The sequence below is a fragment of the Haliotis rubra genome, unplaced genomic scaffold (assembly GCF_003918875.1).
Source record: "Haliotis rubra isolate DU_JTF1 unplaced genomic scaffold, ASM391887v1 Scf387, whole genome shotgun sequence".
Lineage (NCBI taxonomy): Eukaryota > Metazoa > Mollusca > Gastropoda > Lepetellida > Haliotidae > Haliotis > Haliotis rubra.
The window spans coordinates 246,702-272,801 of record NW_025767065.1 but is presented as its reverse complement, the minus strand read 5'-3'; the positions used below and the strand labels follow the sequence as shown (position 1 = coordinate 272,801).

General features: G+C 40.1%; 2 protein-coding genes across 2 annotated transcripts in view; one reads left to right on the top strand and one right to left on the bottom strand.

The window, feature by feature from the left end:
• Positions 1–5,421: 5,421 nt before the first annotated feature.
• LOC124286579 lies at positions 5,422–21,997 on the bottom strand. Its single transcript, XM_046722948.1, has 9 exons — positions 21,934–21,997; positions 21,430–21,568; positions 20,660–20,815; positions 18,017–18,251; positions 17,295–17,514; positions 11,110–11,185; positions 8,902–9,679; positions 7,678–7,733; positions 5,422–5,873 (listed from the first exon to the last, which is right to left on the bottom strand). The coding sequence occupies exons 1-9, from the start codon at positions 21,976–21,978 to the stop codon at positions 5,602–5,604; spliced, it is 1,977 nt and encodes a 658-aa protein (XP_046578904.1). The 5' UTR covers positions 21,979–21,997; the 3' UTR covers positions 5,422–5,601.
• Positions 21,998–22,904: 907 nt separating this feature from the next.
• LOC124286576 (probable ATP-dependent DNA helicase HFM1) overlaps positions 22,905–26,100 on the top strand; it is a 33,490-nt gene continuing 30,294 nt past the window's right edge. Inside the window, 4 exon segments of the mRNA XM_046722944.1 lie at positions 22,905–23,275; positions 23,612–23,784; positions 24,374–24,419; positions 25,443–26,011. Of these exon segments, the coding sequence (XP_046578900.1) occupies positions 23,229–23,275; positions 23,612–23,784; positions 24,374–24,419; positions 25,443–26,011 (835 nt within the window). The 5' untranslated portion in view covers positions 22,905–23,228.

Here is a 26,100-nt window from a genome sequence, read left to right as displayed (position 1 = left end):
AGCTTTTTATACGTTGTTACAGTAGATTACCGATTTAACTGTTTATGTCATTTCATTTGTCTATTTCACCACACGTTCTTCTTACCGAGTCACTTTCTCAGTTCGATACTTAAAAGCAATGTCGTTATTTAGCGTCGACAGAATTTCTAACTGTGATATAGATATGTCATTGTCACAGACAAAACTCAATGTCTGTTTTATTGGCACCTATGTGTCTGCCTGCCCGTCTGCTAATGACAATATTCAATACACAATTTCAATCACTGAATTTGAACTTAACACCTATCAGGCTATACACCATAAACAAAACGCACTGATTTATGGCCCGAGTTCTGTCTCTGTCACATTATGTAATTACACAGACAGGCAGGTGTGATACTTGTACACATGACATGTTATTATGTCCGTTGATTGCAAAATGTTATACACAAAAAATGAGCATGTATTTACAAAACCCAACATCTCTATATATACACACACAATGAAATCCAGAGTGCCATAAGAGGGGAGGTTGGGAGGGCTAACCTCATGAGTCAGGATAAGTATAAAATATCAATTTTAGTCAGAAAATTACACGTTTCCTTGTCCTGACTCATGCTAATTATGCTTGCAGAATCCGTCGGAAACGGTGGTGGGTCAAGCCACATTCTGGATTCACTGGTTGTAGATTTACGTCCTGTATTACCCCCCTTGGGAACTTATGACGGCACTGCTGAAGATTCTCAACTTCTCTCTGATGAGTCTGGGGGGACCACAACTTGTCTGATTTCTTCCGAAACTTCTGACATTTTCGTGTGGAGTTTAGATACACTAATATTCCATTAGTTATCTATTGCAACTCCATCTCTTGATGCGCGCATCAAGTGGAGATGTGACCCTTCTTCGTGTACGAGTATGTCCTATACAAGTACAGGGTCTATCACTCATGCTAGTCTGTCCTAGACGTGTGCATGGACTTATAGCCATTGCTCTCCAGAGCATTGTTTTTCACAAGTCACGTGATAAAGGGGTGAGATTTACTCAGCGCTTTTGTGGAACCGTTAGTTGTTGTGCTACAACAAGTGGCCCCAACTCGTGAATGCCAGAGACGTCTTCAGTGGCAATGTCTCTGAGGTAGTGGTTGGCAAACACCGTGTTCGATCTCCAAAAGCAGCCCTCCATTATTGTTGTAATTGAGCAGTTTCCATGCAGAGCAAGTGTTGACGCCAGGGCTCTGGCTTCATGTGGATTGGAGGCTCGGGGAGGCTCAAGTCCTGGTGCTTTATAGGCCCTTAGTATAACGGCTCTCATCCAGATCGATATTGTTGTCCTAGAGACTCCGTGGGCGTCTCAGTGGATAAGGGGATGAATAGGCGCTTGAATTTTCGTCTCCTTGTTTTGGTTCTTTGTAAGTAGACTGTAAGTGCTCTGACTTGGCATAAGGATAGATCCTGCGTATCCTGTGGCCCAAGGACTGTAGATAGTGCTGGGATGTGGACCTGTCTGTCAGGCTGACCAGGCAGTTGGTTCTTGGCGATAGAATTCCATCTCAGTCCTAGATGTATGATGTCTTGATTTAAATCGTGTTCGTTCAAAGTCCAGAGCATGTATTTCAGACATCCTTGCAGCTGTTGCTAGGGCGATCAGAAACAGCGTTTTCTGTGTCAGAAGTTCAAAGGCTGTCCGTTCTAGAGGCTCGTCGGCATCACTGGTGAGATGTTGTAAAACTATGTTGAGATCCCAGGCAGGAGCCTTAAATTTCTTTTGTTGGTCTTCCAACTTGAACGAGCGTAGTAGTGCCAGAATCTCTGGTACTTTGGTCAGCTTGATACCCGTTTTCATGGTGATAACTGTACTGAGGGCCGCTAAGTATGTTGAAAGTGTTGAACCTTTTAAGTGTCTCATCTGTCGTAGATGACATAAGTATTCTGCCACTTGAGGATGTGTTGCTTTCACTGCTGTAAAGCCTTTACTCTTTGCATATTGTTCAAATCTCTGCCACTTGTCGTCATACAAGTTGCGCGTTGATCTGTGTAGAGCTAGTGTAACTGCTTGTGACTCTGGCGGAGTACCCTCTAGTCTTCAAGCAAGCTTTAATACGCTCCACGTGTATAGCTGGAACAGTGTCGGGTTCCCGGGAGCTTGCTTGGTGTGAGGATGGACGAGTAGGTTCGACCACTCTGGTAGTTTCAGGATTGGACTTCCGAGTTCTTGTATGATGATGGGAAACCATACCCTCGTAGTCGCAATGTAGTCGTCTGCTTGATTTTTCTGTAGTACTTGTGGTAGTAGTACAGGAGGCGGAAACACGTAAGCATTTAGTTCTTCCCATGAGATGCTTAGAGCATGTTGCCCATGCCTGAGGATCTTGAATCGGTGAGACGAACGTTGGTAGCTGTTTGTTGAACTTTGTTGCAAACAGGTCTATTAGTGGGGATCCCAAAGTCTGTCTGATGAACTGGAATGCTTCTGAATGCAACATCCATTCCGTCGGGGATGGTTGTAGTGGACGAGATAGGGCATCTGCTTTGACATTCTTTGCTCCCGGAATGTGGCATGCCTTCATGTAGATATTCAGGTCGTCGACTATGCTGAACAGGAGAAAGCTGAGTTGTAGCAGACTTGTTGATCTTGTTGGCCCTTGTTTGTTGATGTAAAACGCCACTGTGGAGTTGTCCGTGTGTACCATGAATTGTGCGTTCTTTAGTACGCTGGAACAATGTTGTAAAGCGTTTCTCCTTGGAATTCTTCTTCGGTACCAGGAAATTTGGGGAGTAGAACCCGGGCGTGATGAGATCTTGATCTATCTCTCCTACTGCCTCTTTGTCGAGTAGGGTCTTGATAGCATTGTCCAGTTTCTCTATCTGGTCGGCTCCGTAGTTGAAGGCCACCGGGTTGCTTGTGAGCGGCGGAGTGGCTTCCAACTGTATCTTGTACCCTCTGCGCAGTATCTGGGATACGTAGTCGTTCTGTAGTATTCCCCAATTCTCCCAGTACACATTTTCATCAATGGTAAACATGAAGAAACCACATGTCAAACAACAGAAATTTTAGAACAAATTTCAAACCGTAATGTAGAATATAATCCTAAAAACCGTATACAGCAATAATTTTGATGTAAGGTCCAAAAATATAAAAGGATATGTGCCGTATAGGGACCCAGGTGCTCTCACAACCGTCCTCAAGGGCGAAGAAGGAGAGAGTGACAAATATGGCCGATCATGTGACCATTTGGGCGCCAAAGGGAGCAAAGGGGCACGCTACTCTTGGGTGAGTGATTTTACGTCCGCTTTTTTAAAGGGAATTTCAAGGGATTTCAAGTGCTCCACTATCATTCGCAAGAGGAAGGAGACAGCATATTTAAGCATTAGTCAGGATAAGGAAAAATAATGATTTTCACAGGGTACAATAGTATGCGATCATCCAAGTCATGTGACCAACCGATGTGTCACCTCCCACAAACATCGCCAGCTGTGGACCGCAATGGAAGAAAACAGTAGTCATGACAGTGATCCCAAGTAACATTTCGACCAAGTGGAGATGTCGCATCTAAAGATTATCAAAACTCAGATGAAAATGAAAACACAAAGCTCTTTTCTGTTGATGCACATTTGCCACTTTTGACAGGATCAGTATTTTCGCAAAACTGCAGCAGAAAATATTACATTAGAAAATTTGTCACCAAGATGATTTTCTTTCACCTGATGTTTCTACTGTCTGTAGGGGTGGTGGGGTAGCCCAGTGGTTAAAGCATTCGCTCGTCACGCAGAAGACCCGGGTCCGATTACCTACATGGGTACAATAATGTGAAGACCATTTCTTGTGTCCCCCGCCGTGATATTGCTAAAAGTGGCATAAAACTAAATTCACTCACTCACTCTACTGTCTGTAATTACAGCTAAGAAAATATTCCTTTTCAAACAATTGAAAAAAGCATTGAAATACATTATACCCTTTCCTATACATAAGGGGGCAGTAGGGTAGCCTAGTGGTTAAAGCGTTGGCTCGTCACACCGAAGACCCAGGTTCAAATCCCAACATGGGTACAATGAGTGAAGCCCATTTCTGGTGATATTGGTGGAATATTGCTAAAAGCGGCGTAAAACCAAACCAGTCTGTCAGTCCTATACATATGATGATGTCCCTGATGTCCTGTGCATATATCACAATACATAACACCCTTCTTGTTCAAAGGGGGCGATTGGGGTAGCCTAGTGGTTAAAGCGTTAACCCGGCGAGCCACGCTCAGTCATCGCCCGAAGACCCGGTTCGATTCCCCACATGGGCACAATGTGTTAAGCCCATTTCTGGTGTCCCCCGCCGTGATATTGCTGGAATATTGCTAAAAGCGGCGTAAAACTAAACTCAGTCAGTCAGTCTTGTTCAAAGACAAATGCTCCATCAGGTGCCTATTCAATATTCTGAAGGGGCCTGTGATTTTTGTTAGTGACTGAATATTTTTCCCGTCAATTCAAAACAGGCAAACATTCTGAGAAAGGAGAAGCCACCCTATTTAATCAATATGTTTTGTCACCAAATAACATTTTACTTGACACTGAGCATCAGTGGAGAGTTTCTTTGTTGTTGAATGCCGCACTCAGCAATATTCCAGCAAAATGGCAGCGGTCTGTAAATAATCGAGACTGGACCAGACAATCCAGTGATCAATAGCATGAGTATCGATCAGTGGAATGTAAGGGACCGTTCATAATATATGGGGAGCATGTACAATGTGAATCACACACACAAACACAAAACAAACTAAACCAAACAAAAAACCTAGTACATGTGTACAAAACTGATAACCCCCCCATACTTCCCCAGAACAAGATGGATGACATACATCCCACCCCCCTAAAATAATCATCAGCCACACACACACACACACACAAACACCCACACCCAAAGCCATAAATTATGAACGGTCCCTAAAACCTGAAAACAAATATTTTTTCCTGAGTATTTACGGAAACAAATCTCAGCACCATCAGACAATCATACCCAGGTGATAAAAAAGCTGATGAAACATAAAAACCTCTTAGATGTTTGTCAAATCTCTTCAAGATTTGAGGAGTGAAAGAACACAACACTGCATTATACACATACTAAATCAGCTAAAAGACTGAATCACACTGGTGATACACCCATTGCTGGTGAGGTATCAACAGTAATTCAGCACCTTGCAGTAATGTGGCCTGCAGTGAAACCAACGATAGATTTCACAAAAACCGTTCAATCGAAGATTGGCTAATGACTACAATAACAAGTTAGTAGTACATGTGTTATTCGATAAATTCAGTGAAAAAAATTACAAAATAATTATGACATGTTTTGACCATGTTGACATTACTGGCAAATTTAATATGTAAGTTGGTTGGCTTTTATCCTGTCTGGCTTGATATATTCCTTTTTCCATTTCTGGTTTTGACCACAACACCCAAATTCAAGGAAAAACAGAATATTTTATTTGCGAATAACAAATTGAATTCATGAATGGATACAGTTCAATACAGCCCAAGTAGTAATCAAAATATTTCGAGTAAGAAAATCATTGAATGATGTGTAAATGACATATCACAGTTTGCTATGGTATACAGCATATATCCATCACCAATTATCACATCATGCAAACTCCATGGCAGTAGCGCACACATCAGCATGAACTGTAATAACATCTGATGGGAACCAGTCTCCACACAGGGGACACTCCACAAAGCTCTCTGCATCATGTGTGAAGACAACATCGGAGTCAGCGCTGTCATCTACGACAGTGTAGGCATCATCGACAGGTGCTTGTGTGTATCTGCTGGGAGATGTTGGTGCAGCTGTAGACCACTCTTGTCCCATGTTACAGGTCCGGGCATGCTGGGAATATATACGTTCTGGAACATTACCTGCAAGCATGAAAAAAGGCCATTGTATTTAAAATGAGTGAGTGATCAATATTCAAGTTATATCACGGCGCCTGTAAATGTCTAGATCTGCATCCTGCAAACTACAGCCTGAACAAGGGTGAAGGAAATGTCTGATGATTGAACGACCATACTGCTTGAGTGAGTGAGTGAGTGAGTGAGTGAGTGAGAGAGAGTGAGAGAGAGTGATATTCAAGTGAGCGAGCAAACAAGCAATATTCCAGCAATATCACTGTGGGACACCAAAAATGAGCTTCCCACATTGTACCCATGTGGGAATTGAATACTTGATTGTTACAGGGGTCCAATACTTGATTAACTATGCTTTAGGAGCCCCAATACTTGATTATCTATGCTTTAGGACCCCCAATATAGTGGAAGCCCTCTAAACCGGCAGCCCTCCAATACGGCATGCTCTCAATATCGGCACTAGATTTTGTCCCGGCAGAAGCTAGTTAATTTATGATAATTTACACGCCCTCTAATCTGGTGTCAGACTATTCTGTATTTCGGCACAACAAAGACTGTTTGTACAGTAATTAACGCTCTGTTTGTACAGTAATTAACACTCTCTAAATCGGCATCCAGTATCTCGGCTCTCCTGTTGATTGGCTGAACGTGTATTAACAACACAGTGGATTACCATCAGCATGATTGTCTTTTTGACTGCCCGCATGGATATGTGCCTGAAGATGTTTCACTGCTATGAGACTGGTTTGTTTTTCCATGCTGTACCGGATGTTATCTTTATTGATGAATAAAGAATATGATGACTATCAACACTTTGTTCAGTTGTATTTTACAGCACACGGAAGACCATTGTCAGGTTGAAAAAGGAAAAGTTCTCTAAACCAGCACGTCCTCTATACCAGCATTTTTTGCCAGTCCCAACGAATGCCAGTTTAGAGGGCTTCCACTGTACTTGATTATCTATGCTTTAGGACCCCCAATACTTGATTGTCTATGCTTTCAGCGGCCTTCACACAGCAAACTAAAGTTTGACAACACATGTTGTAAAACCCGAGTTTGAGAGTGTGAACATTCCAGCAACTTGCCACCAATGTCAGAGTTGTCAAAATCGGTCTCTATTCTCACCAACTTTTCCATCACACTTTTGGTGTTGTCAAACTCGAGTTTGTCGTGTGAACTGTTGTCAAACTCGCGTTGTTCAGAAACAACCAATCGCAGTTTGACAACTTTTAAAATTTTAACATGTGTTGTCAAACTTAAGTTTGCCATGTGAAGGCCACTTTAGGATCCCCAATACTTGATAGGGCTGCGCAATATAACCGGTTTACCGGTTCAGACATGAAAATGATACGTATTGCGATACGCTGATCGAAAACCGGTATTTGGACTTGCATTCGGAAACCTTCGTAACACTCGAAAATCTTCGGATATTTCCTTTTTTCATTTGTGCCAAATATTATTCTCATTTTTATTTTTAATCATGAATAAAAGTTGTTATTAAAGCTTAATCAAGCATAGTGATAGTGCTGTGTATTTGCTCTATAAATCAAGCATTACCTAGATTATAAGTAGTTTTTGTAGTTTTTAAGTAGTTTTTTTGTTTAAAAATACTTCATGCAAAATATTGCAATACATATCCCAATACATGCTTTCGCATCGCAATATATCGCAATATGAAAATTCTCTGCAATACCCACCCCCAATACTTGATTGTCTATACTTTAGGATCCCCAATACTTGATAGTCTATGTTTCAGGAGACTGAATACTTGAGTATGCTACATCACACACCCTGTTAAGTGTCCGGAACCACCCACCTTTACATGACGGACAGCTGACATAGTCACCGTAACCTGAGTCTTGGTTCGATCGTCTGGAAAACATGCAATTGGCACATTATAGTGTGTCGTCTGGAAATACACACATACATAAATGAAGTTCATAACTGTATCTGATATTCCTCAAATATCTAGCTTTCATAAGATGCATGTACATAAACAATCCTGGTACACACTGCAATACATTTAATGTACACAGAAATACATGTCATCCAGTCGACGCTTCCATATTGTTTCATTGAAGAAGCCTACATCATATTTATTTTTGTTTATGTAGTGCTGTGTGGGTAGTTATCCATCTTAATGTGCTTACAGGGTTCGTACAGAATATCAGTCATCAAATTTAAGGCCTTTTTAGGGACTTTTCAAGGTACAAATAAACATAAACACACATAACACATAAGTAGTGGAATACCCACAAGGTTGGTCATATGTGGGACTGACCATCAGGGGGAAATAACTCTCAACTACATCACTGCATTGTGAAAATTTTGCTTCACAGTGGACAATAATCAACACCCACTGACATCGTAACTTATTTTTATTATGTACTTGTTTCCAGTATAATCATGAATTGACAATGGCTAAATATGGGGCCTTTTTATGTCAAATCACTGGCGATTAGGGTATTATCAAGGCTAAAACGAATATAGGACCTCTTTAGAGTAAAATGTCCATATTTCAGGCTTTTTCAATCCTGGTTCAGCTTGTATCACTTAAAAGGAAAGTTACCATAAACACTAAGCCAAATGAATGAGTGAGTTAAGATTTAAAGTCACATCGGCAATATGTCAGCCATATCGTGACTAGTTCGAAATTCATAATACATACATATAATATATAAAATGCTGTCAACGAATGACAGTAAAATTACTAGGTCATCACAAATGATGTAAAACTAGCTAGCATATATCAATAAAAGTAGAAACTTATATTTGAAAAATACAATATAAAAACAGGCTATTGATCGCCAACAACTGAAGGTAGATCACCATACTAGGGCCTATGGAGACTTACATTACTTTTGCTACCTGCATGGACCCTAGCTGGATTTACACCATCCCTTCAGCCATTGGTGTTTATGCTGAAATTTAGCCATACATTAAAATGACCAAAATACTACGATTAAAACCTGGTAGACTTAAATTTACTTGAAATGTTTTGGGACTTACGCCAAAAATGAATGTAAATACATTTACAAACCTAGATATATTTCCTCCACATTTATTTTTACGTCCTCCATTTCCTGGGGTTTGGGAAGCTCCAGAAGCTGCAGACAGCCTAGGTGTTGTTTCTGCTCTTGTAGCTTTAGTTGAACCCGAGGGTCTTGGTGTACCGGGATTAGAACCAGCTTGTGTGGAGTTTGTCACTGACTCACTAGCACTGACCTTCCCCTTGTCCTTAGACAACCACTGATCACATGTATCAACTCGGTCAACTCCAACGTCCTTAACATTCCTACTTCTCTTCCTTGTTTTCGGAGTTCCGATTGTATCACCAGCACCGACACTTGTATTAAGTGCTTTTGATGCAAATGGCAGCCTTTTGGGAGAATGGCCATTGCTCAGATTGTCTTCTTGCTGAAATGTCTTTTGAACATGGGAAATTAGACTTGTTTGGGGAAGTAAGGTTGACTTGGACGAGTTGGAAGTGTGTAGGTTAGGTTTAAACCCCTGTGTCCTGAGACTTTTTGGAGTCCGAGAAAATTCATTTTCATTTTCAAGCTTTCTTTTACAACCTGATGGTGTTGTATGTGTCTTTTCTGTTGATTTTCTGTAACTTTTGGGTGAAAAAGAATTAGAACTGTCTCTTTCTTGACACCGAGAAGAAGATGCAAGGGGAGACAACTCTTGTGTGCTATTCTGTGTTTCGGCTTTGTCAAACAAGCCACAGATATGGTCCCCACACTGCTGCTTGAACAGTTTCTTCTCATCTTGACTTAGCTTTCGCTTCTTCAATTTTTCAAATTTATGGCTCAAATCTGAAATATAGTAATGCCTCCATAATTAAGTGTGCAATTGTTTGTTTGGTGTTTTACATCGCACTTGGTAATATTCCCGCTATATAGCGGCAGTCTGGGATACAAGTGTCAACCAAGTCAGCGAGCCCGACCACCTGATCACGTTAGTGGCCTTTCCGACAAGCTTGGGTTGCTGAAGACCAGTCCCAGTGTACAATAGGGTAAACCTGTGGTGTAGGTTGTTAATTCACACAAAAATATAATACCGTTTTCTCAAAACAGCACATTGCATCCATTGCCTAGTAACTCTTATCACAATGAACAAAAGCATTTTAGTTTCATTGACATTTAAACTAACTCTCTTTTTTCTCTACAGTCTCATCTCTGAAAACTCAATTAATTCAATTTAATATTTAACTCAACTGTATGTATGACTAAAATAACACTCCCTGTCAATTATCTAGGTGCCATCGGGCCATTATTGTGCAAATACAGTACAGTGTCACTTTGGCATACCTTAGAATTCAGTACCACAGTTTACAAAAACACTGATCACATTACACAGGCAGGGGTGGAAATAACTTTAAAATTGCTATTGTACTCTGGTACAGTGGCACATGTAAAATCACTTGCCCTGATAATTTTTCCACTATACTGGCCGATTTTCTTGTTGATTTTATAAATAAACAACATAATTAATATTGGGAGATCAACTGGACACCGGTACAGCATGATATACAAATTAGCTTGCCCGACAGAAAACAACACTGGACTCGGACGTTGGGCAATGGGTTATTTCCACCCCTGACAGGACACACTAACCATTCTGTAACAGATAGCTTGACATTCTACAGTAAGCAGGTGGTAATTGTTGGATGTGTAAATGATGTCACCACGACAAATAGTGGGTGCACATATCTAGGTCACTCTATGATGAGTGAAACGATAGCCATTTGCCTTTAAGCATGTCTTTGTCAAAAGATCTAGGAATAGGTGATAGACTGATTAATGAATTAGTTAAGTGAGTGAGTGTGTGAGTGCGTCCGTGCGTTTGCTCTTCATACTCAATACCCGGGTTTTATTCCCCATATGGGTACAATAGCCTGTTTCTGGTGTTCCCAGCTGTGATATTGCTTGAATATTGCTGACAGTGGTATAAAACTAGTTTAACCACCAGGCTATCTGCCCCACCGCCCTGATCACTGAATGGAGGTGAAGATCCAGTCACATATGAAGAATTGTTGCTCATGCTATAAAGATTATTGGATGAAGACACTTGATTTTCAGACTACTATGACTGTGCCGTAAATTTAATAGAACACATTTATGAGGCACCTGGTGTCAAATCTCAGACCAGAACATGACATACAGGCAAGGCCCTGACTGACAGAGGTGTACCTGCCAATCTTTCTGCACAATTACTAAAGGGTATGGGTTGCTAGGAAACACACCTGCAATAGTCACCTTGTCCAAATCAATGTTTTCCATCTGTATTGAGCTTAAGAACTCGCACAGTTCTTCTTCAAACTGAAACAAAATATAATAGAATGGTTTCAGTGTTGTACACAAGGCAATTGGCCATGCAACTGAACTCATCTCAAGTTAATTGGATGCTACGACCATGATAATGCATGTCAGAGAATACTGGAAATATAAACACAAAAAGGTCTGAGATGATATAGAGTTATATTCCCTGTTATTGTATTAATTTTCTTTCCATATGATTACATGTCAACTTGTTATAAACTAATTTACTTAGTTGAAACAGATAAGCTCGGCTTGGTGCTGAGACTAGGATTGAACCATAGTGAAAACAGGAACCAATGGCAAACCGAAACTGTCAACACCTCATACCACTGGGCCAAACAAGCATATAGATGTCAACTGCTGATGAATGTAGATTTTTCCTTATCCTGACTCATGCTAAATGCTTGTCTCCTTCTCCTTGCGAATAATAGTGGAACACTTGAAATCCCTTGAAGTTCCCTTCTAAAAAGCGGACGTAAAATCACCACTCACCCACGAGTTACCTCCCTTGCCTTCTTGGTGCCTTTTGGTTACCTGACCGGACATTTTTTGTCACTCTCTCCGTATGTATGCTCGACACCCGGATTTACAGGGAAATCCAGAGTGCCATAAGAGGGGAGGTTGGGAGGGCTGACCTCATGAGTCAGGATAAGTATAAAATATCAATTTTAGTCAGAAAATTACATATTTTTCCTTATCCTGACTCATGCTAAATGCTTGCAGAATCCGACGGAATCGGTGGTGGTACGTCCTGTATTATCCCCCTTGGGAACTTATGACGGCACTGTTGAAGATTCTTTCAACTTCTCTCTGATGAGTCTGGGGGGACCACAATTTGTCTGATTTCTTCCAAAACTTCTCCTGACATTTTCGTGTGGACTTTTAGATATACTAATGTTCCATTAGTTATCTATTGCAACTCCATCTCTTGATGCGCATCAAATGGAGATGCGACCCTTCTTCATGTACGAGTATGTCCTATACAAGTACAGGGTCTATCACTCATGCTAGCCTGTCCTAGACGTGTGCATGGACTTGAACCATTTGCTCTCCAGAGCGTTGGTTTTCACCAGTCACGTGATAAAAGGAGGAGATTTTTCTCAGCGCGCCTTTGTGGAACCGTTAGTTGTTGTGCTACAACAAGTGGCCCAAACTGGCTTCCACTATCATTCACAAGGAGAAGGAAACAAGCATTTAGCATGAGTCAGGAAAAGTATAAAAATGAAATTTTTAGAGTAAAATTAATATTTTTTACTTATCCTGACTCAAGCTTATTGCTTGTCTTCTTCTTCTGGCGAACCTAGTGGAACACTTGTATCTCCCAATTGAAGTTCCCTTCAATAAAAAATCACTCATTAGTACTGACCACGAGTTACCTCCCTTCCACAAGCGCGGGAACGAGGGCGCCACCTGAACCCATGTGCCTCACTCTCTCCTCATATACTGAGCCCAACACCTGAATTTCCAGGGAAATCCAAAGTGTTATGTGGGGAGGATGGGAGGGCTTACCTCATGAGTCAGGATAAGTATAAAATATTAATTTTACTCTAAAAATTTCATATTTTTCCTTATCCTGACTCATGCTTATTGCTTGTAGAATCCTACGGATAAGGAGGTGGGATTATATATACTTTGGATTTTACTAATTAGTGATTTGAACTGAGATGATTGCAATAACCCTATGGGAACTTCATAAAGGCACTGAACTGAAGAATTCCTGCTGTTAACTTATCAGCTGCCATATAAGGGTTATTACAATTTACTGAATATAATAAAAGTATATATAACATTAAGTAAGCTGAAGCCATTAATGTGATAGTATAAACTCTTGATAGTTTATAGTGAATACTTTTATAATGAACCAAAGTATTAAGCTTACAATATGCATATATATAAGCTATAATATAACTGTGCTTAAGATATAACTATAACTTAAGCTGTATAATAGTAACCAATTACTGAGAGTTTGTTAACTAATACATGTCATGAACTGAACATATGACTGAGCTTAAGGATTGAAACTTAAGCTGAACATATATATAATAGTAGAACTCCTAAGAGTTGTAGGCATATATATAGTATGATATAGAATCACAGTACCATTATAACAGCAAAAGACTCCCTAGAGTTTATTAGCTAATATACTTTATGATATGAGTATAGTACTGTGCTTAAGATATAATTAACTTGAGCTACCTAAATAGCCAAAACAACTCCGTAGAGTTTGTTAGCTAAAACATGTTATAATGTAACCATAATGCTTAAGATATGATGAAACTTAAGCTAAATATATAATAGCAAAAAACTCCGTAGAGTTTGTTAGCTAATACATGTTATAATGTAACCATAATGCTTAAGATATGATGAAACTTAAGCAAAATATATAATAGCAAAAACTCTTGAGAGTTTGTTAGCTAATATACTTATATGATATAAACGTAGTACTGAGCTTAAGATATGAATAAACTTAAGCTACATATATAATAGCAAAAACTCTGTAGAGTTTGTTAGCTAATACATTATAATGTAACCATAGAATTGAGCTTAAGATATGATTAACTTAAGCTAAATATATAATAACAAACTCCGTAGAGTTGTTAGCTTATATATAGTATGATATAAACACCATAGTACTGAGCTTAAGATAATAAATTAAACTTAAGCAAAATATATAGATAGCATGTATCTATTAGTACTGTCATCCGATAAGTATAAAATCTGTAAGATAGACTTATCTTCTCCGTGGAACTGTCAACTGTTGAGCGAGGACCGAGGGACCGAAACGGTGGATACCTGAGACTTCCTTGGTGGTGATATCTCTCAGATAGTGGTTGGCAAACACCATATCGGATCTCCAGACACATCCCTCCATTATGGTATTCAACGAACAATTCCCATGTAGAGCGAGAGTTGAGGCTAGCGCTCTAATTTCGTGAGGATTAGAAGCTCTTGGAGGGTCGCGTCCTACAGCCTTGTAGGCACGTAGTATGACAGTTCTGATCCAGATAGAGATAGTAGTACGTAAGACTTCCGTCGGCGTAGCTGTAGATATAGGGATAAATAATCTCTTGAATATCCCCTGCTCTATTTGGATCGTTGGAGATATATTTTCAGTGTACTTAACTGGGCATAGTGATAGATCCATCGTTATCATGCGGTCCAAGTATGGATGAGAGAGCTGGGGCGGGAATAATCTGTCTGGTTGACCTGGCAGTTGGTTTTCCCTATAAAATCCCAGCCGAAGTCCCAGATGAGCTATGTTATGAAAATCATCAAAGCGTGTTCTCTCAGTAATCCAGTGTGTGAATCTGACATCCTGGTGGCCGTGAGCTAGTGCTAACAGGATCAAGGTTTTGTGGGTCAGTGATTCAAACGATGTAGATAGCGATGGTTCAAAACCTCACTAGTGAGGTGTTGGAGCATTATATTAGATCCCAAGCTGGAGCGTGAAACTTCCGCTTCTAATCCTCCAATCGAACACTTGTAACAAACCGAGTAACTCTGGCGCTTTGTCAACTTGACGCCCGCTCTCATAGTATGACTGAACTTATAGCTGCCAGATAAATGGACAAGGTTGAGCCTTTTAGATTCTTAGTTTAACGTAGATAACATAAGAAATCTGCCACTTGAGGATGTGTAGCATATCTGGCTGTAAATCCTTTCTTAGCAGCGTGCATTGACAAAACTGTGCCATTTGTCATCGTGATAAGTTACGAAGTCGAAGTTACGCGTGCAAGCGTGACCGCTGTAGCCGCTCTGGCAGAATAACCTCTTATTCAGACATGCCTTGATACAATCCATACGTGAAGTTGGAATGCTTCTGGTGTATCGTGCACTTGTTTGGTGTGCAGATGTATCAATAGATTGGAGCGTTGTGGGAGCTGAAGAATTAGTTTTCCGATTTCTTGTATGAGATCTGGAAACCAAGTTCTCGCTAGCCAGTAGGGCGATACCAAATCAGATGGAGGCTCTGCATTTGACTGATTTTCTGTAAGACTTACTTAGTGCGTCCGTTGCCCATAAAAGCTGAACTTGTTGTACATATTTCTTCTCAGAAATCGTTGACGATATGAGTTTTATTCGCTGTAACAAGGTTGCTGTTCAATTCCGTAATAGAATTGTCTGCAGATCTGCGTTTGGGCTTCCGAAGATTTGGAGCAGGCTGTATCCAGATTAGCTGGTACCGCTGCAATCGGATCAATAGGAGGTAAGGTGAAATAGTCTACATCATCATTCTCCATGACGTAAGTCTTAGTGGAAATCTTCTTCCTTGATGAAAAAAACACGTTGTAACTCATTCACCATCCAGTATCTAATCTCAGCATCTGAGAAAATGATACTTTCCTCCTCTTTTGACGTAGGGTCACATGTCGGAGTCCTAGATCTATAGGAAGATCTATGAGAGGACTGTGATGAACGGACTGACGAGTGGCTAGTGTAAGGAGACCTTGGAGGAGACACCCTCCTCGAACGCTGGGGACTTTGCGAACTCTACTATATCTTCCGAACGTTGGGGGCTTCATGAGCGCTGGGGGCTTCCACGAAGCTCTTCTAGGCGATGAAGATCTTCTAGGCGAGAAGAACTGGAGCCACTTAGCCTTCGCGACCTTCGCGAATGTATCGAGTCAGTGTCCGTATCGACATATGGCTTGCCCAGCGGCCGCCCTTCGTGCATGACAAGGTGCGTGCTCGGGCGCGCTCCTTCTCCTCATGAAGCCTCTTGCAAAAGGTGAGGCTCTAAGCTCCTTCACGGAGGCGCCTGGGATACCTTATGCAAAGAGCTCACTCCGGGCAGGGTTGCCCTTCGCGGAGGCGCGTCTATGGGCTCAGAGGCCCTACGCGAAGCCAAGGCGGGCTCTGAGGCCCTGTATGACTTGATATGGGGTGGGCTCTGAGGCCTCTGTAAGCCGTAGCGGTCTTCCATCACCCTCATTATCTGGTTGATCAAGTCGTCTGAAGCGGTCTGCGTTGATGAGGGATGTCTCTCTGCAGAGGTGACGGGACCCTCAGATAAAATTTCTGGTGATAGTGTCGGCATCTCCGGTTGTGTGCTAATCTGCGCTGAGGTAACAGTCGCAGAAACAAGACGTTTCTTATGACGAGCATCTGGAATGATAATCGGAATGTCATCATCATATAAAGATAATTCTGTGATAGGTAAACTATCGGAGGCAAAATTATTAGATTTTGTAGATTTCCCTTTTGACGTAGCTGTAGACCTAGGGTTCGAAACGTATGTGATGATATGGACGTTTTCCTAGTCTTAGACTGAGAAGACGGCAGGTCTTGAGATGCAGGTCGCTGCTTGGACATAGCGGACTGCGTCCCACGCTATTCTCCGAGGGAACTCAGGCATGCCACCAGCCGGTGGCGGTCGATCAGTCAACATTGACAGGGAATATTAGCTTCTGATCTAATAGCCATGACTGAAGATTGTTTGCAAAGATTTATCTGCCTTCCGTCTAAAAGCGGAACATAAATATTTATCAAAGGCAGAAATTGGTAAATTAATACATAATTTACAACGAGAAACAAAAGAACATGGAGTAATGCAACTAAGGCATTTTAAATGTGGATCAGTAGCGAATAACGTAGTTTACAATCTGTGCAGATTCTCATTAACGTAAACTACTGAACAATCACGGCGAACCGTGAATAAACAGCAGAAACACCATTAATAATCAATGCAAGTTGAATAAGGATACTAGTTACACCTCTATACTAAGTATAAGAGGTACTAAACTAAAAGGATATAGTGTGTTGGGAGACACAGGCGCTCTCACGACCAGCTCACTGGGCGAAGAAGGAGAGAGTGAGGCACATGGGTTCAGGTGGCGCCCTCGTTCCCGCGCTTGTGGAAGGGAGGTAACTCGTGGTCAGTACTAATGAGTGATTTTTTATTGAAGGGAACTTCAATTGGGAGATACAAGTGTTCCACTAGGTTCGCCAGAAGAAGAAGACAAGCAATAAGCATGAGTCAGGATAAGGAAAAATTATCAATTTTAGTCAGAAAATTACATTAGTATTTGTCAGCACCTGTTGTTCACATCTTTTATCCTGATTTCATGTACAAAACAGAAATAGTTGATAATATGTGCTCAATACTTACAGTTGAACCATATTTCTGTGTTAGATGTTCAGAGAAAAGCGAAGCCCTGGCAGATTTGCTTGGACCTGCCCTGACTTGTGGGCTGTATTTGCCAGCATTCTCTGATGCTGCCATTACAAGCTTGGCCGTTCTGGACAATGCCCCGTCCATTTCAACCCCACCCTCCGAGGACCCAGCCAACTTCATGAGACGAGACTTTACAACATCGGGAGAAGCACTTCTGTGTTAACAATGTTTCAGTAGATTATTATTGTAAAAGGATGCAAAGGTGTCGACACATCATCATGATCATCAACACAAATAATCAGATTTTTCCAACACTAAAAAAAACTATACATGCTTAACTTTATGTAACTTTATGCCTTCATCAAAAATTCTCAACAAACTGAACCTAGCTAAACCTAGAACCTCAGTGTGAGGCAGTATTCACGGTTTCAGTTGTTTGTTAGTTGTTTAACACTGCACTCATCAATATTCGAGCTACATGACAGCAGTCTGTAAATACATTGTGTCTGGACCAGACAATCCAGTGATGAACAGCATGAGAATCCATCTACACAATTGTCACATGACATGCCAAGTCAGCAGGCCTGACCACCTGATCCTGTTAGTTGCCTCTTAAGATAAGCATGGGTAGCTGAAGACCAATTCTAACTCGAATCTTCACGGGTCTCTTATTTTATAGATGTGCTGAGCTCTAATCTGGAGTCAAAACAACCTACTGTTTGTTTATTGATGATCCAAAGAAGTGCTTCTGAATGGATGCCACTGAGCTTGTTTTATCTCGAAACTCCAAATGAGGACCATCCTCGTTCCCATCCGATGTTTTTATCTTGCCACCTGCTGCTCGGATCCTCACAAAGGAGAGACCATATTGGACATCTTTACGATAAGGCTGCCGGCAGGTCACCTGGACTCGATCCCACTTTTCAGCCGCTACTCCAGGTGCAAAGTTCTCTGAGAATGAAAAGACAGGCCAGTGAGTTGCGTTTGAAGCCCCTGTATTCCAGTCATATCACATTGTGTCAACCTAAAGTGCTGTTGGTCATAAGCATTCATCACTGAAGTGAAAACGATGACACTAAAATTCAAATCGTCTAAATAGGTTGATCTATCAAACAAAGCATAAATAAATCTTATTGTAGGTAAGACTGTATTTTCACAGCACACACACACACACAAAATTAATGGGATTAGCATATGGTTCATTATACTGTGACCATGATGTCTTCACTGCACCGTAACCTTTCTGACATCACTGAATGAGAACATCAGCAGAACATCACTTCATGTCAGAAATTGATGAAAGTATGTAACAGCATGTAATGTGCCATTTTTTTTACCAAAGAAGGACACTAACATCAAAATGTATAGAAATTAATATGTATTCTAACCATGCTAACACTTATCCATACATGCTTAACATATAATTATAATAAATAAGTAATAATATCAATTATAAAATGTTAACTGTAATTGTTTGGATAAAAACTCTGCCATCTGAAAGGCAAGAAAGCCAGAGAAACGAGAATGATCCAACAAGTCACTTCTATCGAGATTTCTTATAATATAAGAGCGGTGGGGTAGCCTAGTGGTTAAAGCGTTGGCTCGTCACGCCGAAGACCCGGGTTCGATTCCCCACATGGGCACAATGTGTTAAGCCCATTTTCTGGTGTCCCCCGCCATGATATTGCTGGAATATTGCTAAAAGCGGCGTAAAACTAAACTCAGTCAGTCAGTCAGTCTTATAATATAAAGGCTGATATCTCAGGTGAGGCCAGAGATTATCAAGTTCAGACCTTATTTCAGTTCAGGAAATAAATTCATAAAATGTTAACTGTAATCTTCCGTTTATGAAAATCTGAAAAGACAGTGAGTGATTACCTTCTCTTTCTCTATATAGCATGACCAGAAATTATTGAGAATTTTAGGAATATGTTTAATTGGATTTCTAGCATAAACAACCTTGACCAGCTATCAAGTGCTTGGTTTCATTCAAGAGAGACAACTCCGTTAATCCTTTTCCATTAGTTTGTGAAGAGTTATCCCCCTTTGTTTACTTGCTAGCAGACGGCATTTTCAGTGATCCTCAGTATGGATGATTTAGAGAAGAGGAAGTTGATTTTAGAGTATTATAACAAGGACATCAGATCAGCTAAAGTGATTTCAAGTAGAACAGGCATCCTTTGTCCACTGTTTATTGTGTTTTGAAAAATATTGCAAATGGATATGGCATTGAGCACCAAGGAGGCGCAGGTAGGCCCAGAAAATTGACTGTCAGTGACAGGGGGCGGCTTGGTATTCTTGTTTCTAAAAACAAACGAAGGAGTTTAGAAAACTTAAGGATATGATTGATAGAGGAACTGTGGCTGTCTGTAAGGAGACAATTAGAACTGAGCTGCATGCAATGGGTTGGCAGAAAAGTCGAGGAATTCCATCACCGATCATGAAACCTGAACAAAAGGAGCGAAGGTTGAACTGGTGCTTACAGCATAGAAATTTTAACTGGGACAATGTGATTTTCTCAGATGAAAGTTCTGTGTGGCTGTTTCCTAATACACTGAAATTCTGGACCAAACAAACTGAAAAACCTTTGTATCAGCCCAAAGTACAGTCCGAAATTTAACGTGGGGGTGGCATATCTGTGTTAGGGGCAACGCCCTCTGTGTGTATTTGAAGGGAATATGAACAGTGAGCAGTACACAGATATTCTCGAGGGACATTTACTTCCATCTGCTCACGTGTTCTATGGAAATATTTTTGATTTTCCAGCAGGACAACGACCCAAAACATCGTTCAAAGCATTCACAGGCCTGGTTTCGGACCCAAAATATGACATTATAAGATTGGCCAAGCTATAGCCCTGACCCAAAAGCTAATAGAAAATGTTTGGGGACTTATGAAGGAAAGTGTCAATAAGAAAAATCTGACAAATATTGCTGAAATGAAAGAAGAGGTGGTCCGATATTGGGACAGCATGGACCACGACTTTCTAACTTCTTTGATCAGTAGTATGCCCCGCCGCATTGAAGCCTGCATTGCTGCCCATGCTGACTTGACAAAATACTAACTGTTCACCTGTCTTTGAATCTGGAGTTATGTTCTGCTAATATTCACATTTAATACGTGAGTAATGAGTGAAAAAAAATATAAAAAATTACAATCTTAAATTCTCAATAATTTCTGGTTGTACTGTACATGCTATAGCAAGGTATGACTTGGTTGATGAATGTACATTGTATTATCTTAATAGTGTCAGTCATTGCTCATGATATCAGTCACTGGACTGTTTGGTCCAGACTTGTATATTTACACATGAGAATAGTGAGTGAGGCAGTAAGCAACAAACAAACAACATGTGTCACCTGCAGAGAACATCCTCGTCTTGACAATGCCCTGTCCCATCTTGCATTCCACTGGAGTCATCAGGCTTGAGGTAGGGACCAGAGTTCTGTACAGCATGTTCTGAGGCCAGTCAGAATTACCCACTTTGATCTCAATGCTTCCACACCACTGACTGCCTTAACACAGGATCAAATGGTACAGTTTAATAACATTCCATGTTATAACTATGAAATTGAAATTCCCATTGGCAATAGAGCAATTTACTGGTCTTTATGAATGCAAACTAGTCCCTACAGCCACTCAGGTACCATAACTTTTAACAAGACAGACAGACAGACAGAAATCATCTACAACCACTAATACACTAAGTTACAGTCAGTGTCCATTTCAAGATTTTATTTTCAGGGATCCTACATTTCACAAAAAAATCAGTAATGATGCTTGTTTGTTTTGTGTTTTATATGATGCAGTGCAATTCATGCCATGGAATGCTTTTTCCATTTAGTTTGATATAATGATAAGCATGATGTTTACCATTGTTTACTGGGTGGAACTTACTGTGGTGCTTATTTGCTCAGACTCTCATTATATAAGTTTGAAATATAAATTAGATTGCTCCATATCCATGTTTGCTCAGAATTATTGGAGAGTAACCATAGTCACTATGGTTCTCGAGGTGATCTTTACATCGTGTTGCAGGAATGCTGCTTGGATGTAGTCTTGAAATAACATTGCAATGTAAGAGTATTAGGATTATAATATTGAGTGGTAAATAATCAAAGATAATCACCAATATCAATGTAGGCTAACTGACTGGGTTCCTCAAGCTGAAAGATTGCTTGTATCTGCCCTGACTTCTCTTTAGGGTGAGACAACCACTTCTTAAAACCATCTCCTCCAACAAGATTCTGCACCTTGTGATGGTCGTCCTGAAATAAGTAAACACTATGCTGATGTAGGAGATCAACATCTACCGATTTTGCAATAATTTCCTCAAATCGATTACTGTTAGGGCATGCGACTGATTTCACTTGCAATTTCCGAGCTGGGCTAGTCTGGGCCGAGAGCCGCGATGCGGTCCTATAGACTAGAGTCAAGACAACGCGATGAAGTCATACCGTATAGGACCGCATTCCGGCTTTTGGCTAGGCTCGTCTAGTCACTGTCATGACTGTTCTAAACGAAATTTACATCCCATACTTGTGACAATCATGGATCCGAATACAGAACTACTTAATTGAGAAAACTGTAACAAAATCGATTAAATTAAAGTCTTATTAGAAACGGTTAATACCTGTGAAGAAAAAGAAACAACAAATTTGATAGCCACTGGCGCCATATTTGTTTTTCGCGGGATGTTGAACCAAAAATAGTGCATGTTAAATATAACGGAAGACGATTGTTTACTCCAACGATAAATGAGTATTTTTACTACTTTACGACCACTACCGTATGTAATATGAACCTTGCGATTTTTATATACTTCACGGAGTAAACTGCTTGTTTTTGAGTGTTTAATTTACATAGTTATCTTTTTCCGAGATCGTATTTCGAGTTTTGAATTGTTGAGTTCAGTCCAGATGCGTCGTCTGCATTTCAAGTTATTCAACACAAAGTGATTTTGCAAGTGCTTCTCAATGTAGACAAAACCAAAAGTAGAATATCTTCAGTTTGTGTAATGTACCAACTGTTTTGATCCCTTCAGGTGATATTTATACGATCCAATTGTTATTTCATTTTCACTTTTTAGAAATACAGCTGTCCTCACCAGGGTGCTGTTGTTCAAAACAACCTTAGCGCTAAGATCGCTTTGTACAACGGCACCCAGACCCGTGAAGATCCGGTAACCCGTGCTTGTCGTAAGAGGCGACTAACGGGATCGAGTGGACAGGCGCGCTGACTTGGTTGGTGCATGTCATCGTATCCCAATTGTATAGATCGATGCTCATCCTGTAGGCTGTTGATCACAGGACTGTATGGTCCAGACTCGATAATTTACAGACCGCCGCCGTATAGCGGGAATATTTGCCGAGTGCGGTGTAAATTCACTCACTCACTAGATCTTGTCCTCACCTATTCCTTTTGCTTGTAGGACTACTATGCTAATGTCTGTGGAAAAAAAAAAAAAGAACGTCTGGTCCCTGAAGCTTTTTCAAGATACAGTCCACATTAAATGACATTTTATGCTTCAACAAGATTCAACAACACCTAATTTCAGATAGAATCTGGGCGAAAACTAAACTGAATCTGTCCAACTATTTCAAAGTCAGCTCTCCTTTAGAATTTCCACACAATGAATTCTCAGCCACATGCCAACAGTCTTAAAAATGTTGCTTGACAATTCTCCTAAACATATTCCTGGCAGGAGAGTCTGAAATTCATAGCAAACTCATCTTTACAATTTTCCTCTTTTTTTCAAACTGTCATACTGGCATGCCCATTACTCCAAAGTATATATTTTTGGCTCCACAATAAATATTAACTGTTTTCATATGTATCGTGACATGTGACTGATACCTTGTGTTTTGTTTTTGTTTTGCGACCTCATATACTGGATGAAGTAAGCTTGAGCTTGGAAGACACAGGTTAATGATGGACAGCATCTTCCTTTCATCTAACATCTCACAATCGGATGGGTAGTATTTAGTTATTTCATTAATAAGCACTGAATGAAATTTGCAAATGTAGCCACACTTAAATTCAACTATTTCAAAGTACCAGTTGAAGTCTGTATTTCTAAAGAAAAAGGCTTCTTATTTGTCAGTGAGGAGATAGGTGCCATTTGTGGTATTTATGAACTGCTGAGAAGTGATCAGTTTTAGATATAATCCTTTATACATGTAAATAGTTCTGCTTAAAAACACTCTTCTGTTAAACTCAATTACAAAGACATATAATTGCCAATTTCATTGCTAAATAATTCTGAATGAAGAATGAATATAATGTCACTGAATAAACATGTTTGTTAAAAGGTTGTCTACTCAGAAAAGGAAATGGTCTGGGATACCGGAACCTCCAACAGACATTGATGATGAAATCTTGTCCAGCTCTTTCTTCTCAGAATTACCTACATCAGAAGTGTTCTACATCTCTCAGTCCCAGAAGAAACCAATATCACCTCTTATTTTCAAATCTCAAGGAAAAGGTACTTGGTTAATAAAACATCTTTAGGCAACTCAAGAATGTTGTCAGGACTGCCTGATCAGATGTTTTTTGCTCACCTGACTGAAATGATATTCAGCTGGCATTATTTTTTGTGTTTATCTGCAACTAAACTGTACTGGTCTCACTCCTTACTATTTTCTCAGGAAATAAAACTGTCCTATATTGTCATATTATATATTGTATGACACATTGTATGGTATAATCTACTTTTTAAGCTAACACATGTTATATTTAGGATTATACTTTGTCAGTAAAGTACAGATGCTTGTATGAACCTGGGATTCAAACCCACAGTCAGAGTGAGGCACCTACTCACCAGCATACAAAGTCAGCAATCTAACACTGTTACCCACTATTACATTTGACCACTTTCTAAATGGCATTGTGTCTTCATACTTTTTAAAAGTTTGCAGAGTTCAAACTCTCTTTAAGAATGGTAGAATTGTTTGTGTTATATGTATGATGAAAAATTGCCTTTGATTTCTTGGTTGTTTGGACCTTCTTACCAAACTTCAATTATTTAAATGTATCGAAACACAACTGCTATACATTTCTCATTTAATTTTCAGAAAATGCTTTTCTACAGATGAAATGTCAGTCTCAAACAAGTTTCAAGTAAGATCACACTTTCAGAGCAGTATGATTATATTTTATGTACTCCCAGCAGAAAATGAAGCAACTGATTAAGAAGGTGTGATGATGACAAAGGTCTGTGAAAATGTATGAAGATCAATATATGGCTGGTTGAAAATGTTTGGCGAAACATGCATGACAGTTTCATGGCATACTGCTTATAAATTTGACTATGGTTGCCCTTGCTGACTTGAAAAGTTACCCCAAACTGGGTTATCTTGGTGGGTGCTGGGTCTCTGGTGAGCAGTCTTTGCCTGAGATCATCTGAAACATGCTGAAGCTTCGGACATGTCCCCTTAAGCTTCGGACATGTCAGGGGACTTAGTGGGCCGCTGGTTTATATGTTTCCAGATCAGAGATAATCAGCAATAACCTGGGCACGATATGGTCTGGTACTGTCATCTTGCATTTAAAGATTCTTAGCAAATGTAATGACAGGATGCAAAATTTCAATACCATATCACTGGCCAGTCAAATCCACATCCATTCACAGTAATCAAATCGGTTTGCCTCTTACATGAATTAATGCCCCACACCATGACACTACCTGTCCCATACATATCAGTGTCATACCCTCACGTAACGTTCTCCGCAATGTCATATAACAATAATCTTGCCATCTGTGGAGGCAAGACCTTGATTTATGGATTATTCCGTAAGGTCATCATTTTATACATGCCACCTCTGGTTTTGCATAGCCTACCCTAATTTTTGTAAGGGTACAATGTACACCTCAACAAGAGCTACATTCTTATAATAAGTTCCTTATTTTTTGTCAGTGGTATGTTTGTAATTTACAGTATTTTTTGTGTATTGTCAATAAAATTGTCTATCAAACTGTAAACATTTTCATAAGGCCTATAAACAGTTACGTTTACAAGCCAAGATTGTCTTGATATCAAGTCTCTGACAAGATCTAAGAAATGTTATTAATATTCCTTTCCTTACATATTTGGTTTTGTCAATTATACTACAGGTGATGTCTTTTCTTAAATTTTGATTCAGAAATCAACTTCCAAGGCATCCCACCTTTAAGCCTCCCCAGAAGCAAGCCTTTAACCCTGTATACCAAAGAGAATCTGAGGATGATAACCTCATGGACTATGACATCCAACAGAAACCATCACTCAGCATCATACCTGGTCAAGGACTCTCAGGTGTAGACAAGCGATCTCAGTCATTAGTGATACACAGGAGGTGGGAATTTATGGACAATAAAACTTATGTCAAGTCTTATGTCAACCCATCATTTAACCCAGAAGTTGATCCAGAAGATGATGAAATGCTGGGTGGGTTGACTCCACCAAAAAGAAGATGTTTCCAGTTTTCACAAGCACATAATTCAGATTTTCAGCCAGAAAAGTCAAAGATTTCATCTTTCAGTCATCCATCAGAAACAGGAAATAGAAAGATGGTCTCAGACATTTCACGAACATGTCCACAAAAGGACAAAGGGTCCAAGTTTTCCACACCATACATCTCATCAAGGAGAAAGTTTGATGCTTCAGATAGTGGGTTCTGTGAGCCTAGTCCAGTTGATTCGCTCAACACTCCTGCCTGTCTTATTGTTCCAAGTATGTATACACTACTATCTACTTTATTTATATGTGAGAAATAATTATGACAACTGTCTGGGGGCACAGTCCAGGTGTATGGTTCCGAT

Coding starts and splice junctions, on each gene's coding strand:
- LOC124286579 (XM_046722948.1), bottom strand. CDS start 21,978: ATGGCGCCAGTGGCTATCAAATTTGTTGTTTCTTTTTCTTCACAG. Junction 20,816..21,429: donor GTTAGCCTACATTGATATTG/GTGATTATCTTT, acceptor TCCTGTGTTAAG/GCAGTCAGTGGTGTGGAAGC. Junction 5,874..7,677: donor CAGCTGTCCGTCATGTAAAG/GTGGGTGGTTCC, acceptor TCATGCTTGCAG/GTAATGTTCCAGAACGTATA.